Source organism: Arvicola amphibius, chromosome 15 (assembly GCF_903992535.2).
Source record: "Arvicola amphibius chromosome 15, mArvAmp1.2, whole genome shotgun sequence".
In the NCBI taxonomy this organism is placed as follows: Eukaryota; Metazoa; Chordata; class Mammalia; order Rodentia; family Cricetidae; genus Arvicola; species Arvicola amphibius.
In genome coordinates, this window is record NC_052061.1 from 14032327 (window position 1) to 14050212 (window position 17886).

The following is a 17886-nucleotide window of genomic DNA, read 5'->3' on the forward strand; positions in this document are numbered from 1 at the left end:
TCCGCAAACCCACGCGAGACTTGAAGTAGGCCAATCGAAAAGCCGCTACCGGCCAAGGGCGGGGCTAGAGAGGGCGGGGCTCGGGAGGTCGCGTCACCTGACGGCGGGCGGCTCCGGCGGAGTAGGCTGTGCTGCTTGCGGGTCCACGGAGTCGCCATGGTGAGTGCGGGGAAGCCGTGGGCCGGTGGGTTGCCCGGGTCGCCGTCCTCGCTTGCTCCCGGCGGACGGGGAGCCTCGCGGGCAGTGTCGGGGCCGGACGTTCCGATCGAGGCCGTCCTCGCTGGACGGGGCCTGCGGGATGGGGCACGGGCTGCGGAAGGCCGCGAGTAGGTTGCGGTGGGTTGCAGTGGGCGGTGGCGCTGGGTTTGGTCTTTGCCCCGAGAGCGGGCGGCCTCTCTAATGGGTGTCCGGGGCTGGAGGCTTGGGTGTCGGCGGAGGCCCGCAGCCTGTATGGAATGGCCGCCTTCCGCGAGTCGGAGTCCCAGGTCTGCGCTGCCGCAGATGGGGTTGAGGCTGAGAGGAGCCTTGGAGCTTTGGGCTGGCGCGGTAGCTGGGACGCGCCCTGATGGTGCCTCTCCACCTTTGTGCTCAGCTGTGGTCGCGGGCCCCATGGCTTTTTCTGTGCTGGAAAGATCTTCCAATGGGGCCGCAGTGGTCGCCGGCCTTCGCTGGCCGCATAGCTCCCTGATCTTGCAGTGCTGTCAGCGAATTCTAGGGACCCGCTCACGTGAGTTTCCCGAAGGGCTGGCTCATGCTTGCTTTCGCCGAACCCAGCCATCAGAAAGGAGACCACTTTTCCTTTCTCCTTGGTTCACCGAGGACTCTAGCGCGCTTGCTGGAAGCAGTGGTTCTTCTTTGCGTTTCTCTGTGATGGTAGCCCGTCGTGGCTCGGCACTTCTAGCTTCATGAACACGAACTTCCTCAAAATTCGAACCCTGTCTGTATTCCACAGGGCAGGTTGTCATTTGCATCCCTACTAGCATTTGATGAACGCTGCACTGAACAGATAATGTTTTGGGATGATGGTGTGCTTATGTACGTTTTAATTCTTTCAGTATCTGGTCTTTGTATTCAGAATTCTATATTTCACTTTAAGTGTGTTAATAGGAAACACCCGTAGTAAGTATTTTTTTTTTATTTTTTAAATATTTTATTATTATGTATACAGTGTTCTGCCTCCATGTATGACAGCAGGTCAGAAGAGGGCACCAGATCTCATTGTAGATGGTTGTGAGCCACCATGTGGGTGCTGGGAATTGAACTCAGGACCTCTGGAAGAACAGTCAGTGTTCTTAACCTCTGAGCCATCTCTCCAGCCCTGTAGTAAGTATTTTTGTTGTTGATTTTGTTGAAGTGGAGCTTGGAGAGGTTATCTTGCTAGGCTCCGACCAGCCTGGTATTCATGGGCCTCTGTTCCAGCTTGCTGAGTTCTGAACATTTGCTCCCACAATTTGCTAAATCTTTGATGTGTACTACTTTAATATATTTTGTCTTACCAGATGTTTTTTTTTTTCTCTCAGAACTTTTGCAGTCCAGATTTTGTACATGACCGGTGTGTAGTTTAACTTTAGAATTTGTTTTTTCAACACTTCCTAGTTGGCGTAGAGTGTAACACAAAGCATTTGTGGATACCCTTCAGACTCCATTCATGTGCTGGGTGAGCCAGGCTGGAGCAGATTTTCCTGTAAACTTTATTGAGAACCCAAACCTAGGTATCAGTTCTGTCATAGGCAGTCTTCGGGGTCTGAGCGGGAACACAGTCTTTGAGTCTTACCTTTGCATCTGGAAACGAGTGTTGGTCTCCTTGGCGCTTTCCACCTAGAAATCCTGAGTCCTGTTCAACTCACAAATCATCTGGTGGAGAAGACATGCTTTTGAAACACACTGTAGTACAGTACTTTGGGATTATGATATGATAGAGTTGTGTCGGGAGCTTGGGGAAGACTTTGGGAGGTAATGTGAACAGATTCTGAGGAGAACGGGCAGGAATTCTCAGCATGGAGAGAAAAGAATATTGCTGTTTAGTGTTCCTGGTGTGCTCCCTCCTAAGACTTTTGGGGTGTTGTTAAGTTAGTGTACGTATGGAATTCAAAAGTGTAGGGCTTTTGTTGTTTGCTTATTTCTTTTTGCAGTTCTAGGGATTGAACCCAAGGCCTTCCGCCTACTAGATATAAACTCCAACACAAATTCCCTAGCCCAGATTGTTTTAAAGTTTCTGTTCACTCATCATCCTCTGAAGTATTTGTTCCTTAACCAAACCAGTTTTAACTACCATTCTCATCAACATGATCAGATGTGGTGTCTTTACGGGATTAGTTTTCATCTTACTGTTGCTTTGTGTTGTGTTGTCATATTACATCTGCAGCCTATCAGTGGGAAAATTGACCAACAAATAGTTCCTACAACCAGTAGGGGTAATGCTTTCATTTAAAAGGAACATGCTAATAACTAACGCTTACGAAGTCTTTATTACTAAGTTACACATTCAGAACTTTGTGTGCTGTTTTATTTCCCAAGTCTATACCAAAAAATGTGTGCCCTCTTATAGTCCATTTTATAGCTGCGTAGTAAAGGTTATTTACACACAAAGCTGGGAACAGTCCATATTTCTATAGGTGAGTGAACCAGTACATGTGTATATGTAAATATAAACATATATACACATATATGCACACACACATACAGTCTTTAAAAGGAGGGAAATTCTGACAAATACTTTCATACAGATGAACCTTGAACATAACTCTAAATGAAATAAGCCAGACACAAAGGAAAAATGCTGCATAATTCCATGCATATAAATATAGTAGTAAAATTGCTTGCCTGAGGGACATTGCGGTGTTTGGGAGTGTTGCTAGCTTCAGTGGGTACAGTCTCCATTTGGAAAGGTGAAGATGTTTGGAGATGGAAGGCGATGCTCACTGCGCAGTGCACTTTGGAAGGCGATGCTCACTGTACAGTGCACTCTGTGTGGAAGGCGATGCTCACTGCGCAGTGAGTGCACTCTGTGTGGAAGGCGATGTTCACTGTGCAGTGCACTCTGTGTGGAAGGCGATGCTCACTGCGCAGTGCACTCTGGAAGGCGATGCTCACTGTACAGTGCACTCTGTGTGGAAGGCGATGCGCACTGTACAGTGCACTCTGGAAGGCGATGCTCACTGTACAGTGCACTCTGTGTGGAAGGCGATGCGCACTGCGCAGTGCACTCTGGAAGGTGATGCTCACTGTACAGTGCACTCTGTGTGGAAGGCGATGCTCACTGCGCAGTGAGTGCACTCTGTGTGGAAGGCGATGTTCACTGCACAGTGCACTCTGTGTGGAAGGCGATGCTCACTGCGCAGTGCACTCTGTGTGGAAGGCGATGCTCACTGCACAGTGCACTCTGTGGAAGGCGATGTTCACTGCGCAGTGCACTCTGTGTGGAAGGCGATGCTCACTGCGGAGTGCACTCTGTGGAAGGCGATGCTCACTGCGCAGTGCACTCTGTGAGGAAGGCGATGCTCACTGCGCAGTACACTCTGTGTGGAAGGCGATGCTCACTGCGCAGTGCACTCTTGTGGTAGATCTTGCTGCTATAAAACTGTTCTAGCACTGGAGGGTAGCTCAACAGTTACAAGCATTTACTCTTGCAGGAGACCCAAGTTCAGTATCTTTGTTGGGTGGCTCACAGCTACCCAACACTCTAGCGCTCTGTGATCCTCCACGCTGTATCTGTGGGCATTCACTTCCACATGCTCCCACACAGATATATATCTATAGCTATATTCATCTATATATACAATTAAACATGTTAAATCTTAAAAGTCCTATATCACTGCTTCTGAGTTGACTTTGAGCTTTTGTAAACTCTTTTGCATTTAGATACAAAGCACACACACTTCTGTGTATATACATACATAATACACACACACACACACACACACACACACACACACCCATATGAAGATTGATTTCCAAAGTACTTAGAGTACTAGCCAATGTTTAGTAAATTTCATTGCGTTTGAGTGTGAATGTCTGCCTAGCATATGTGAAGCCCTCAGGTTCTAGCCACAGCATTATGCAAATCAGGACAGAGTAGACAGGAAGATGAGACATTCAGGGCCATCCTCAGCTACAAAGTAAATTCAGGGCTACATCACACTTTGACAGAAGAAAAATCATTTTTCATTCATTTGGAATCTTTTTAAGCTTTGTTTTGTTTTTGGTCTTTCTTTTTCTTTTTAGCAGGGTTTACTCTGTAGCTGGGACTGGCTTTGAATTTGTAATCTTCAACCTCCAGGATGCTGAGATTATAGGCATGAGCCACCATATCTAGTTTAAGTTCGATTCCTTAAATGCTACTGTCCTTTTTACTTCTGAAAAAACATTTTATGCTAATATTTCTCCTATATAGATTAATGTTTCTTTAAAGTTAAGACACTTGCTTTCTTTGAAATTCATTTATAATTAAAATAAATATTTGAATTAAAAAATTAATGATGTGCATGTATGTTTGCATGTGCATGTGTATGCAGGTGCCTGTGGAGGCCAGAGGTGTTGGATTCCTGGAGTCGAAGTTACAGTTGGTTGTGAGGCTCCTACTGTGTAGGAGCTAAGAATTGAACTCAGATCTTCTGTAGGAGCACTGGTCACTCTAACCACAGGGTTATCCTTCAGCCCCTTAGTTATTATTCTGGAGAAGAAGTAGCTGTGAGAAAACTCATTTTACTAGTTTTATTGGCAGAAACAGTACAGGGAGGTGCATGACATCGCTTATTACTCAGTTTTTTTCATTATCCAAAATTAAACCAAGACACAGTATTCAATCCAAAATTAAACTAAGCTTTTAGGTTTTATAAGCAAAGCTTTTAAGTTTTATAAACCCTTGTATTTCAGAAGTGGATTTTTTTGCTGTTTAATCTTAATAAAGTATTTTGATTGTCTTAGATTTGAAACATGAAATTGTACTTTCATGTTTATGTGTAAATCCTTCTACTTTTTCTAATTCATTATGTAGAGAGGTACTTTTCCAGTCAGTCTTAAAATTTTTAAACGAACTTTATATAAAATAAGCAAGTCTGATTTTCTGATACTTTCCCTTTTGTTCCAAAATATTTTTACTACCTCAATAGAAAGTTCTATAGGTGATTTGCTCACTTTTCCTTCTCTAAATTAGATCTGTTTAAGAAATTTCACTTAAGTGAAGTCTCATAGCATGCATTTGTGTCGGACTTCTTTCATTTGCTGTAATGTTTCCTGTGTTTATTTATATAATATAATATGCATGTTTCAATACTAGAGACCTTTTTATGGCTTAATGATAACCTATTGTGTATTTTTACTTCCTATCAATCTGGTTTAAATCAGATATATGATCTGAAAGGTCTAGAATCAGTTAATCTGTGCAGTGAACATTTATAAAGCACACATTGTGTATATTGGATCTCAAACATGATTATATATAATTACATTGTTAGGCATGCTGTGGTAGTAATGTAAACATGGTGTTATTTAACATGAAATATTAGTTAATTCTGCTTGACAGGGAGAATGAGTTAATTTTTTAAGCAGTTTTGCTGATGGCATGGAGGAGTAGATTTTTTTTTTTTCTGTTTATCTGTGGTTTTGAAATAGTAGGTATTTGAGGAGACTGTCTTTACTATTTTCTATTGTAAGTCATTAGCAATTCCAGCTATTTTATTTCCAAGTTGTTTGGTTTTTGTTATAAGGGAAGAGGCTGCTGTGTTCTTATAAACTTTTTTCTTGGTGTAAAAGTAGATTAAAATGTAGGTGAAAGTAGTTGGGAGGGAAGAGAAGGTCTTAAAAATTTGGAGTATACTAGGCTTCATATAAGAAATAGCTTGTCCATACAGCTATGCTTCAATTTTTGTTTAGAGCATATTAACAGAACATAGCCATAGCCATAAACTACTGCCACAATTTTTTGATACTTTTGGTCTGTCTGTCTGTCTGTCTGTCTGTCTGTCTGTCTGTCTGTCTAGCTCTATCATTTTGAGACAGGGTCTCACTATATAGGTCTTGCTGTCCTGGTACTCACTATGTAGATTAGGCTGGCCTCAAACTCACAGATGTGCCTGCTTCTGCCTTCCAAGTGCTAGGATTAAAGTCATGCATCATCACACCAGGCTGAGGCCAGATATTTTGAGCCAGTTAAGTTGACAAATTAGTTTGAGCTATGGAGTTGAAACGAACCTTATGTAAAAATTTTGGAAAAGGACTATGACTAGAATTACAGAAATAACTTTTTTGGCTAGGAGAAAGTTCTTATGAGCCACTAATGAAAGTGTTTTTACAATCTTCATTTCAGCCTACAACACAGCAGTCACCCCAGGATGAGCAGGAAAAACTCTTGGATGAAGCCATCCAGGCTGTGAAGGTTCAGTCATTCCAGATGAAAAGATGCCTGGTAAGAATGAAAATGTGAGAGATACAGTAGTATACCTTAGACCTGAGAAAGATGTAATATATAATGAGTGTTCTATAAATACTTAATGAATGAATTAATGTATTTGAATGCCTCAGCTTGAATTATTCAGTTATGTGTTTTCACCTGAGTATCCTGAGAACTTTTGAATATGTACTTTTATTATAGGAACTAGCTTAAAAACTATACTTAAAGATACATGTGATGGTGTTGATCTCTGGAGGCAGAAGAGGATCAAGAACTTGAAACCACTTCTGTTTATATTTGAGACCCTTAAAACATGAAAACAGAAATTACACATATCCCTGTTTATATGTTTTTATAGTCTAAAGATAGGAACACTCTGCTTAGGTCCTTTATATTCTGTGTTAATGTTTTGAAGAGTTGAACCAAATGGACAAGTACTTTAAGCTGTACAAGACAGCTCACAGATGTTAAAAATTGTAACTATGAGTGAAGTGGGGTGGCATATGATGGTTTTAAAGCTTCAAAGATCACAAAGAAAGACTTACAGAAACTGCCAAGAGCCTAATGCTCTGTGACAAAGCCATTGTTAGGGTATTTACCGTGGGAAGAAACTTAGCATACCCACTCTCTTCACTATAGGTCAAGTGTGAACTATTAGAACTAGTTCCCTAGTCTCTGGAGGGTGAGAAGTTTGAAGTTTGAAGTTACTCTATACATTCTTAGTTATGGAAGCCTTGCAAAATTTGGGGTCCTGGTGAGGAATTACCTCCCTCCCCCAAAGCAAGGAGAGACTTGTGAAGTTGATTTTTATGTGTCTAAAATAAGTGCTGTAGACTCTAAAAACTCACTAACAGATCTTTAGTTAAATAGATACAAGATAAATGTTTAGTTAAACTAAGCATTCGCATTATTTCTCTTGCTATTGTAGGACAAAAACAAGCTGATGGATGCTCTGAAACACGCCTCCAACATGCTTGGGGAGCTCCGCACCTCTATGCTGTCACCAAAGAGTTACTATGAACTTTGTATCTTTTCAATGTTGAAGCCATATTTATTTCTTGATAAGGCCAATTTTGTTGTTGTTGCTGGATATATAAAAGCAGAACCAATACACACTTATTAAGGAAAAGTAAGAGAAGAACCCTTGAGAGTGTGAAGGCCTCCAAGGAGGAATCCCCTATAGTTTAAATTTTTTTTTTTTTAGGATTTGTTTTCCTTTATATGTGTGAATGTTTTGTCTATCTGTCTGTAATGTATGTATGAATGTGTGCCACAGTCATGACTAGTGCCTGCAAAGGCCAGAAGAGGGCATCAGATTCTCTGGAACTGGAATTACAGATGTTTGTAAACCACTGTGTGGGTACTGGAACTCAAACCCAGGTCCTCTGGAATAGCAACCAGTCCTCCTGCTTCCGCTCCTTCTCCTCTTCTTTTTAAAAATGGTTTCTTTATTTCCTTAGCCCAGGCTAATCTCAAACTCAGTCCTCCTACCTCAATCTCCTAAGTTATAGGTATGAACTATCATATCTAGCTTTTATTTTTTTCTTGTTAAAAATTTCTAGAGTTAATTGTTCTTTTATTTTTCAGACAAAATAGTCCTCCTACAGGCAGATAATCTAAATGAGAAAAGGAAAATTGCTTTCAGAGTAACCTTTTTTGTAAACATTAATCTCTTCCCACCCCATCTTTTTTTTCTTTCTTTCTTTTCTTCTAATGTTGGCTGTTGACTCTAATTTTAGGCAAGCAGTTTTCCAATTAAACTAAATCTATACTCATATGCTTAACTTTTTTTTTTAACTAGATTGCTCTTATATCTCAATTTTTGAAAAAAATATTGAGGCTGGTAAGTGGCATTTTTTTGGATTTTGTCGTGATTTTAGAGGCAGGATCTTGCTGTGTAGCCTTGCTTGGTCTCTTAGCTCACAGTGATCCTCTTGCATCTGCCTGCTGTGTGCTGGAATTACAGGTGCATGCCACAATGCCTGGCAGCCTCTCCTCCTGCCCCCTTTTTAAGATAAGGAGACTGGTCTTGAATTCTTGGGTTTAGCTGATCCTCTCTTTAAGCCTCCCAAGTAGCTAGAGTTTTTTTGAGACAGTGTATTTATTATGGTATAGGTCAGACTGGCTTTGAACTCACTATCCTCCTGACTAAGTGCTGGTTTCAGATTTGTGCTACTACACCAGCTTGAAATTTTTTTTAAAATTTATTTTTATGTGTATGACAATTTGCCAGTATGTATGTATGTGCATCACATGCATGCTGGTGCCCAGAGTTGTCAGAAGAGGGCATTAGATTCCCTGGAACTGGAATTAGAGATGGTGGTGAGCCATCATGTATGTACTGGGAATTGAACCCAGGTCATTGGCAAGAGTGGCCGGTGAGCTGAACCATTTCTACAGACCAGCAGATCTTTATTTTTAAAGCAATAAAAGCCAATTGAAATTTTATCTTCCCTTTAAACATTCATTATTATTGGAAGCCTAAGTGTAAAATACCTTCCCAGTGGGTTTTCTTTTGAATGCATGATCCTGCAGCTGCAGCCTCATGAGTGGCTGGGATCATAGGCATGTACCTCTCTATGCCAGGAGTCTGAAAGTGTGGGCATTTTTTTTGTTTTTGTTTTGATGGTGATGGAAATTGAACACAAAGCCTTTCTCATGAGAGGTAAGTGCTGGCACTACTGAGCTACGTCATTAGCCCTGCCCGATAGTTTTAATTATTCCAACAAGTAGTTGAAGAGTTGTTTTCTTTATTGATTTACCTTTGTTCTTAATCCTTAATCACAATTAAAAGATATGGCTATTTCTGATGAACTGCACTATTTGGAGGTTTATCTGACTGATGAGTTTGCTAAAGGAAGAAAAGTGGCAGATCTCTATGAACTTGTACAGTATGCTGGAAACATTATTCCAAGGCTGTAAGTAATGAAGGTCTTTTATATCTATACTTTTGAGGCTTTGTGTTGGGTGGTGTAGTAGCCAGTGAAGTCTCATCTGATGAATAATTATTGTTGAAAACTCACCTTTGCATTTCTTGCCTTGAATAGTATTTTTTTTTCTTTTTAGAAATCTCTCTCTTTTTTGTGTATGTCCGCAGGCCAGAAGAGGGCACCAGACCTCATTACGGATGGTTGCGAGCCACCATGTGGTTGCTGGGAATTGAACTCAGGACCTTTGGAAGAGCAGGCAATGCTCTTAACTGCTGAGTCATCTCTCCAGCCCCATTTTCTAAAAAATATTTATTTATTTATTTATCTATCTATTTATTTATTTATTGTGTATACAATATTCTGTCTGTGTGTGACTTTTTTTCAGACAAAATCTTTTTGCCCTGAATTCATGAACCTTCTGGCTCTGTTTATCAAATGCTGGGAATACAGGTGTGAGACACCATGACTAGCTTACACTGGCTTTATTAAAAAACAGACACAGTGGCATATATCTGTAAATCCAGCACTTGGAGGCATTGCTGCAAGTTGAAGGGCAGCCTGGTTTATATAACAAGTCAGCTAGGAGCTACATAGTGAGAAAGAGCAGATGTGTATGGGAGAATCAAAACAGAAGAATCAGTAGTAGTTCCCACAAGCAACCATGGTTACCATAGTCTAAGAATATTAAATAGGAAAATCCTAGAAGTAATTAGGTTTAAAATTGTGCACCATTCTAAGTAGCTTGCTATAACTTTTGTTGTTTCCCTGGGACTGTGAATCAGCACTATAGCCAGTGCTTCCTCAGTTTCACATTGTAAGCGGGGGAGACACTCACTCGTTGTCTCTTAGTACAGTGTACTGCTGCAGCTGCGTGTTAGCTGCTGTGGTTGTCCACCTCGGCTAATAAAGTGGGGAAGGAACGGTGCACACTAGCTTCAGCTTCAGTTATCCTCTAGGTGTCTTTGATCATATTCTTCATGGGTAGGGGCCTGACACTGGGATCAGTCAGTGATACTATTTTTTTTAAAAAAAATTTTTAGTTTTATATTTAAAGTCAGATGATTTTCTCTCCATAAACAATACTGTTGAAGACAACATAGTTTCTGTCTTGTTTATTTAATATGTGTGTAGTGTGTTTGGACACAATCAGGTTTTCACATATTCTGCCTCTAATCAAATGTATTTTCTTATTTCCTAGTTATCTGCTGATCACAGTTGGAGTTGTATATGTCAAGTCATTTCCTCAGTCCAGGAAAGATATTTTGAAAGACTTGGTAGAAATGTGTCGTGGTGTGCAGCATCCACTGAGGGGTTTGTTTCTCCGAAACTATCTTCTTCAGTGTACTAGGAACATTTTACCTGATGAAGGGGAGCCAGCAGAGTAAGCAATCTTGGTTTAGTTGTGCTGTTTTTCCCATAATAAAATGTCCAAAAATTATAGAAAAGTATACAAAAATAAGAATGTAAATTGTCAGTAATTTTCCCATTCAAATTCATGTAGCATTTTGTGTCTAGATTTCCATTGAGATATAGAACTAATTCAGTATGTATGGTTTGATGCAAAATGTATTCATATTCAAGTATGTATTTGGAAAAATTCTTTGGATTGGAATTTGCTTTTTAAAATTTAATATTTAATTTGTTTTGAGACAGGATTTTGCTATGTAGCCTTGAGTGGCTGGTACTCACTGTGTTGGCCAGGCTGGCCTCTCAAGTGGTGGGGTTATAGGCCTCTAATGTTTATAACATTTTCCCATTACATTATATTTCTTCATAAGTATGACTTTTAATGGTGTTAATTAGTGAAAATCATAATAATGTGTGGAAACCTCTTTTTCTTTTGTGGCCTCTATTCTATTATTAAAATCCACGACACTTTTTTCTCACAGTGATGGCAGATAGTAAGCTAGGTGTAGTGAACTTTTTATGTGATAGGTCCCTACATTAAAGGACCGATAATTTCCTTTTATTTAAAGTTTATCTATTTTTTAAATTTCTAAGACAAATAAATCAGTAGATTTTAGTATGTGCATCAGTCCCTTAAAACATGGTGTGTGTGATGATGTGTATGTATGGGAATGTGTTCCATAGTATGCGTATGGAGGTCAGAGGATAACTTTCTGGAGTTGGTTCTTTCCTTCTACCTTTAATGTGGGTTCTGGGAACCAAATTCAGACCAGCAGGCTTGTGTTGCAAATGCCTCTGTCCTCTGAACCACCTCACACCCTCTTCATTCTTTTATTTTGAAACAGATTCTCACTATATAATTCATGCTTGCCTTGAATGCGCAATCCTCTTGTCTTTGTCTCCCAAACCCATATTACAGACTTATGCCTCTATATCAAGGATCATCTACTTTAAATAATAATGACAATTATTATACAGCAATGTGTGACAGCAAAGTAAAACCACACAGAAAGGATTTAGTGGTACATAGAGAGGATGCTGCTGTTTTTTCTTTATTAAATTTGACTCTAAATTTTAAACATTAGGCACTCAGTAAAATATTTGAAAATGAAGTTCCCTGTCTTGGAAGATGTAGAAAAATAAGATTATGGTATCTTTCTTCACAAAGCTTATATTTCATTTGAATTCAAAATATTCAATAATAAAAATGGCAGTTATTAATATACCCTAAATGTCAAATTTTGGGGTCTCTTTGTGTTTTATTTATTTATTTTTTATGTTTTTAACCAGTTTGTTGAACATTAGTTCTCTCTGTGTATGAAAAGATTCAGCTTCTGCCTCCCAAGTGCTGGGATTCAGGGTGTGCGCCATCACCCTCTGGCTGTAGTTGAGTTCTTCATGGTGGGAGCTGGGACGCAGTCGTGTTTAGGAGTGCAGTGCCCTGCGTTCTGACCCCTCCTCAGTGTCCCCACTCTCGTTTGCAGTAGCTAACGAGTGACACAGCTGCCAGCACCAAGTTAAGCCTTGTCTGTGCTACTTCCCAGGTGTGCGCGTCACTGCAGGGGCCGTGCTAACCTCTGCTCTTCCACTTTTAGCACGTGTGCTGCCAACTGAGACGTCGTTTGTATTTTAGGGAGTGAGTTGCTGAAGACCAAGTCCCACAAGCTCAGAGTACGGGGCCATGGAAAGTTGCCCTTTTAAAATGTGTTGGTGTTCCCCTAGTGTTTACTTTTTATGCTAGAATCTGTTCTTGAAATTAAGCCAATTAAATGAAGTTGAAAGTGGCTCTTTGAAGCATAAGTAGAAAAGAATGGAAGAAGAGTAAATCGATACCGTTACACTTAAAGATTTTTAAAATTCTTTCCTTGGCAGTGAAGAAACAACTGGTGATATCAGTGACTCCATGGACTTTGTGCTGCTCAACTTTGCAGAAATGAACAAACTCTGGGTGCGGATGCAACATCAAGGACATAGCCGAGATAGAGAAAAAAGGGAGCGGGAGCGACAAGAACTGAGAATTTTAGTGGGAACAAATTTGGTGCGGCTTAGCCAGCTGGAAGGTGTAAATGTGGAACGTTACAAACAGGTTCTTACTTCTTTTGTTGACACCTTTTCTTACATTGTGCAATATAAACAGAAATCTTACCTTAAAATATATTTAAATGTTAAATTGAAAAAAATATTTTTAACTCTTTTTCACTTAAAAAGACCTAGTTAAAAGTGCTGGCATGTTTATGGGCTGGAAACTCAGTATCGTGAAGGTCACAGTTTTTCTTAAATCCAACTATAGATTTGTGCGGTCTCGGTCATACCTACCTCTCTGTCACTTATCTTAAAAGTCAGCAAACTGGTTCTAAAATACACGAGAAAAAGCAGAGAACTTGTACCCGCAGCAGTTTTGAAAGAGTGGGACATTTAGGTTCTACAAAAGTCCTACTCTTTGTAGCACCTGAATGCACTTTGACTGAAGCGTGGAGGTAGTTTGTGGTATTGACACATACCAGTGGAGAGATGCATGGAAGGAAGGTGACAGAAAGGACAGACACAGGTCATTGAAGAGGAATTAAAGTAGAGATCAGCAAACTTTAAACAATTGCAAGTGGGTTTCCCCCCTTGAATATGTGTCTGTGCCTGTGCCCAAGGAGGCCAAAAGAGGGGTCACATTCCCTAGGACTGGAGTTAAAGGTGGTTGTGAGCCACCATGTGGGTGCTGGGAATTGAACCCAGGTTCTCTAGAAGAGCAGCCAATGGCTTTAACAGTTCCCAGAGAACTTTTCCTGTAAAAGACTAGATGGTAAGTATTTTTGAGCTTTGAAAGTTATTAAGTTATAACTAGTAAACTAGATGGCTATAGGCCAAAAGCAGCCAAAACATTAAGAAGATGAGTAGGGTGGCTGGAGAGATGGCTCAGAGGTTAAGAGCATTGCCTGCTCTTCCAAAGGTCCTGAGTTCAATTCCCAGCAACCACATGGTGGCTTGCAACCATCTGTGATGAGGTCTGGTGCCCTCTTCTGGCCTTCAGGCATACATGCAGAGAGAATATTGTATACATAATAAGTAAATACATTTTTTTTTTTTTTTAAAAAAAAGAAGATGAGTTGGGCAGGGCTTGGTCCCATTGAAATTTTAGAGATAGCTCAGTGGTATGGCTATTACCACATACTTAAGGGTCTGAATTTGGACCCATACCCTCCCAAATACAATAAAACCCCCCCTAAATGTAGACAGGGAGTTAGATTTGCCAATCTGTGGATTAGATAGTTCATTATAGATTTCACATATTTACCTCTTTTTCCCTCTCCCTGTCTCATGACAATCTTAAATAGTCCAGGCTATCTTCCAGCTCACTATGTAGTCAAGGATGGTTTTGAACTTCTGTTCTTCCTAAGTGTACTTGAGTGTTGGGATTGCTATCTGGTCTCTATGGTACTGCTATCAAATCCAGGGATTTATGCATGCTACAGACTCACTCTGCCAACTGAGTTACATATTTAGCCCTACACTCCAGTTAATTTTTATGAAGGTTAAGCAGCAGCCTGTTTATTCATTCATTCATTCATTCATTCATTCATTCATTCAGGCAGGCAGGGTTGGTCTCTCTGTAGCCCTGGCTATCCTGGAGCTTACTGTGTAGACCAGGATGACTTCAAACTCACAGAGATCTGCCTCCTGAGTGTTGGGATTAAAGCCTGAGTGTTGGGATTAAAGGCATATGCTGCGATGCCTGCCCAAGCAAACTGCCTTAGTAAATGACTCTGGAACAATTGAATATCCACTTATGTTTAAACAAAGGAACTCTTAAGACTTGGGCCATTGCTCACACTGTGTAGAAACTCTAGAAAAGTTGATCAGAGACTTACTTACATACAATCTAAAAGTCCTAAAAGAGATCTTGGATTGCATGAAGACTTGTTAGGACACACACACGCACACACACACACACACACACACACACACACACACACAAAACCACAGACTATTAAAAAACTTACTTTTTTATATAACCAACTTATATTTAAAAGTAAGCTAATTTTTAAAGTTGAGCATGAAGTGTGGATGAGAGCAATAGACAATATCATTTTCAACTTCAGCATGTTACTAGAAGAGTAGTTTGGGATTTTCAAAATGTTTTTTAGTTTATGGGGTTTTTTTGGTGGTTTTTTTTTTAGTTTGGGATTTTCAAAATGATTTTTAACTTACATGGGTTTTTTGGTTTGTTTTTTCTTTGCTATTTTCAGATTGTTTTAACAGGCATTTTGGAGCAAGTTGTGAATTGTAGAGATGCTTTGGCTCAGGAGTATCTCATGGAATGTATTATTCAGGTAAGGAAGAACATTTCTTAAAAGGATTTTTATTAATTTTCATTGGGGGAGAAAAAAATCATAGGCCCACGTATAGGACACATGTGCTAGCTGCTTACAGAGAGCCCTGCATTCAAGGTCAGCTTGACGATGTGCCTAGACCATGTCTCAGAAAATTAGAAGAAAAATTTTTCCTGAATAAAAAATTTCCTCCAGAAATTTCTATTTTGAAACTTGATCTTTGTACTAACAATTTGTTTTGTTTTGTTTTGTTTCTCAAAAACGTAGGAAAATAATCTTGAGTTTTCTAGGTCTCATTGGATTTAATTTTAGTTGTATACTGATAGTAGAATATTTATGGTTTTGATTTTAATTATCTAAAAATTTTTCATAAATAGTGACTTTATATACCATTCATAAGATCAGAATATTTTGTGAAGCATTTTTTTTTTTCCTTGATTTTTAGGTTTTTCCGGATGAGTTCCATCTCCAAACTTTGAATCCTTTTCTTAGAGCGTGTGCTGAGTTACATCAAAATGTCAATGTGAAGAACATAATTATTGCTTTAATTGACAGGTAAGACTGTTAGCACTGAAGGGTAAAAGCTCTGAAATGGAAATAAGAATTTACAACATTTTCATGAATTGTTTGCTTTTGCAATGCCTTTTATTATTGATTTTAATGTGATTTTGCTACAGATTATTTAGCTTTTTAATATCTAGTTAGTGTTTGCCTGGCTTAGGTGTGAATATTTGAAGGTGTATGGAGATGCTAATTGTTTAAGTTTTTTGTTGTAGCCCAGTCTGTCTCAAACTTACTATGTACTTGAGGATGACTTTGAATTTCTGATTCTGTTGTCTCAATTCAAGTGCTGGGATTGGATGTGAGCCATCACACCTAGTTCACACTGAGCATCTTCAATCCTCTAACTAATAGGGGGACATTATACAGACCTTCCCTTGACTCTTATGACTCCAAAGTCTATTGAAGAACAAAATTTTCACAATTATATAAATTATCTTTCAATGGTATCTTACTTGATTTAGTTTTTAAAGTAGCAACATGTAAATGATTAAGAATGCTTAAGTAATCAGTCTGCTATCACATTTTCATAAAGAAGTTTTTAATATTTTGCTGTGTAGGAGTAATGTCATTTAGCAATCCTGATCAGTTTCTTTCTGCATAACAAAATGTAGATTCAATTCTATTTTTGACAGATAATGTAATAGATAAATTTTGAATGGCTGATGATGTAGGTAATGAAAGTTAACTTTATTATATCTAGTGGTTCCATGTAGGTTCTGGGAACTGAACTGGTATTCTCTACAAGAATAGTTAATCTGGGCAGTGGTGCACACCTTTACTCCCAGTACCTAGGAGGCAGAAGCAGGCAGATCTCACTGAGTTCAAGGCCAACCTGGTCTACAAAGCTTGTTTCAGGAGTATTACACAGAGAAACCCTGTCTTGAAAAACCAAAACCAAACCAAACCAAACCCCCAAAAACAAAACAAAACACAAGAAACCCAAGAATAGTTAAGCACTGAGCCATCTCTATACCTCCTAAAGATCCTTTATTTAATCTGGGTTGTGGTAGCACATGCTTGTACCCCGAGCACTCGGGAAGTAGAGGCAGGAGTACCCATGAATTGTATTTGGCCAGGCTGTACTACATAAAGTAGATAAATAAATAAACATAAGACTGCCAGTGGAATAAGGCATCATCAACAAAACTTGAATTAAGAAGGGATTGAAAAAGATGATTCATACATTGTAGCTCTTATTTTAAAAACCATCCTTATAAATGTTTTAAGAGAAATAGACTCAGAAAATAAAGAAAAGCAATAAAGAAAAAAATGATCCCACTGCTCTGATCCCTGTATCTTTTAAAATAAATGTTGGGTTTTTTTGTTTGTTTTCTTTTGTTCTTTTAGATTAGCTTTATTTGCTCATCGTGAAGATGGACCTGGAATTCCAGCTGAGATTAAACTTTTTGACATATTTTCACAACAGGTGGCTACAGTAATACAGGTTTGTGTAACATTTTATTTAAGTTCTCAATTTTGAAACTTCTCTATTGGTATATCCTTTTGTAATCATTTAAAGTAAATTGTATGATTTCTAAACATTGCAGTCCAGACAAGACATGCCATCAGAGGATGTTGTATCTTTACAAGTCTCTCTCATTAACCTTGCTATGAAATGTTACCCTGATCGTGTGGATTATGTTGATAAAGTTCTAGAAACAACAGTGGAGATATTCAATAAGCTTAACCTTGAACAGTAAGTCAAAGTTAAACTACATTTAATTTGTTGCGGGGGACGGGTATAAAGTACACACCGTGGATGGAGGTCAGAGAACCTGCTGCAGTTGTTTCTCTCTTTTTCCAGGTGGGGTCTACAGGTAGCACTTGGGTTGCTAGGCTTGGGGCAAGTGCCGTTACCTGCTGAGCCATCTTGTCTACTCCAACATTATTACAGCTCTGAAAAAATTCTTGGCATTATTTTTGTTTTGGATTTGTTTTTCTTTCTCAATTGTTCTTTGAAATATTAGCATTTGTCTTGTTTGATGTTTGTGCAGAGATTGTCCTGTGTGGTGCTAAACAGGGTAGAAGTTTCTGTAGCTGCTTACATGGTTGTATACTGTAATGAAGTAGTGGTCCATGGCCCATATGGTCTGTAGGCAGTCTTCAGATCCTTCCTATATATGAACGAGCTAGTTTTTATCTTGTTTTGTCTTTACCGTTTTATTCTATGTGTATAAATGCTTTGCCTAAGAGAGTGTATATACCATGTATGTATCTGGTACCTGCAGAGGCCAGAAGGAGGGGATTGGATACCCGTGAAACTGAAGTTACA

At 39.3% G+C, this 17886-nt stretch overlaps 1 protein-coding gene across 1 annotated transcript in view; it reads left to right on the plus strand.

The window, feature by feature from the left end:
- The first annotated feature begins 27 nt into the window (after positions 1–27).
- The window catches only part of Vps35 (VPS35 retromer complex component), a 30437-nt gene continuing 12578 nt past the window's right edge, over positions 28–17886 (plus strand). Inside the window, exons 1-10 of the mRNA XM_038312821.2 lie at positions 28–159; positions 6308–6406; positions 7320–7416; positions 9186–9309; positions 10520–10702; positions 12601–12814; positions 14967–15050; positions 15496–15605; positions 16962–17058; positions 17162–17310. Coding sequence (XP_038168749.1) covers positions 157–159; positions 6308–6406; positions 7320–7416; positions 9186–9309; positions 10520–10702; positions 12601–12814; positions 14967–15050; positions 15496–15605; positions 16962–17058; positions 17162–17310 — 1160 coding nt within the window. The 5' untranslated portion in view covers positions 28–156. The remainder of the gene's footprint in view (positions 160–6307; positions 6407–7319; positions 7417–9185; positions 9310–10519; positions 10703–12600; positions 12815–14966; positions 15051–15495; positions 15606–16961; positions 17059–17161; positions 17311–17886) is intronic.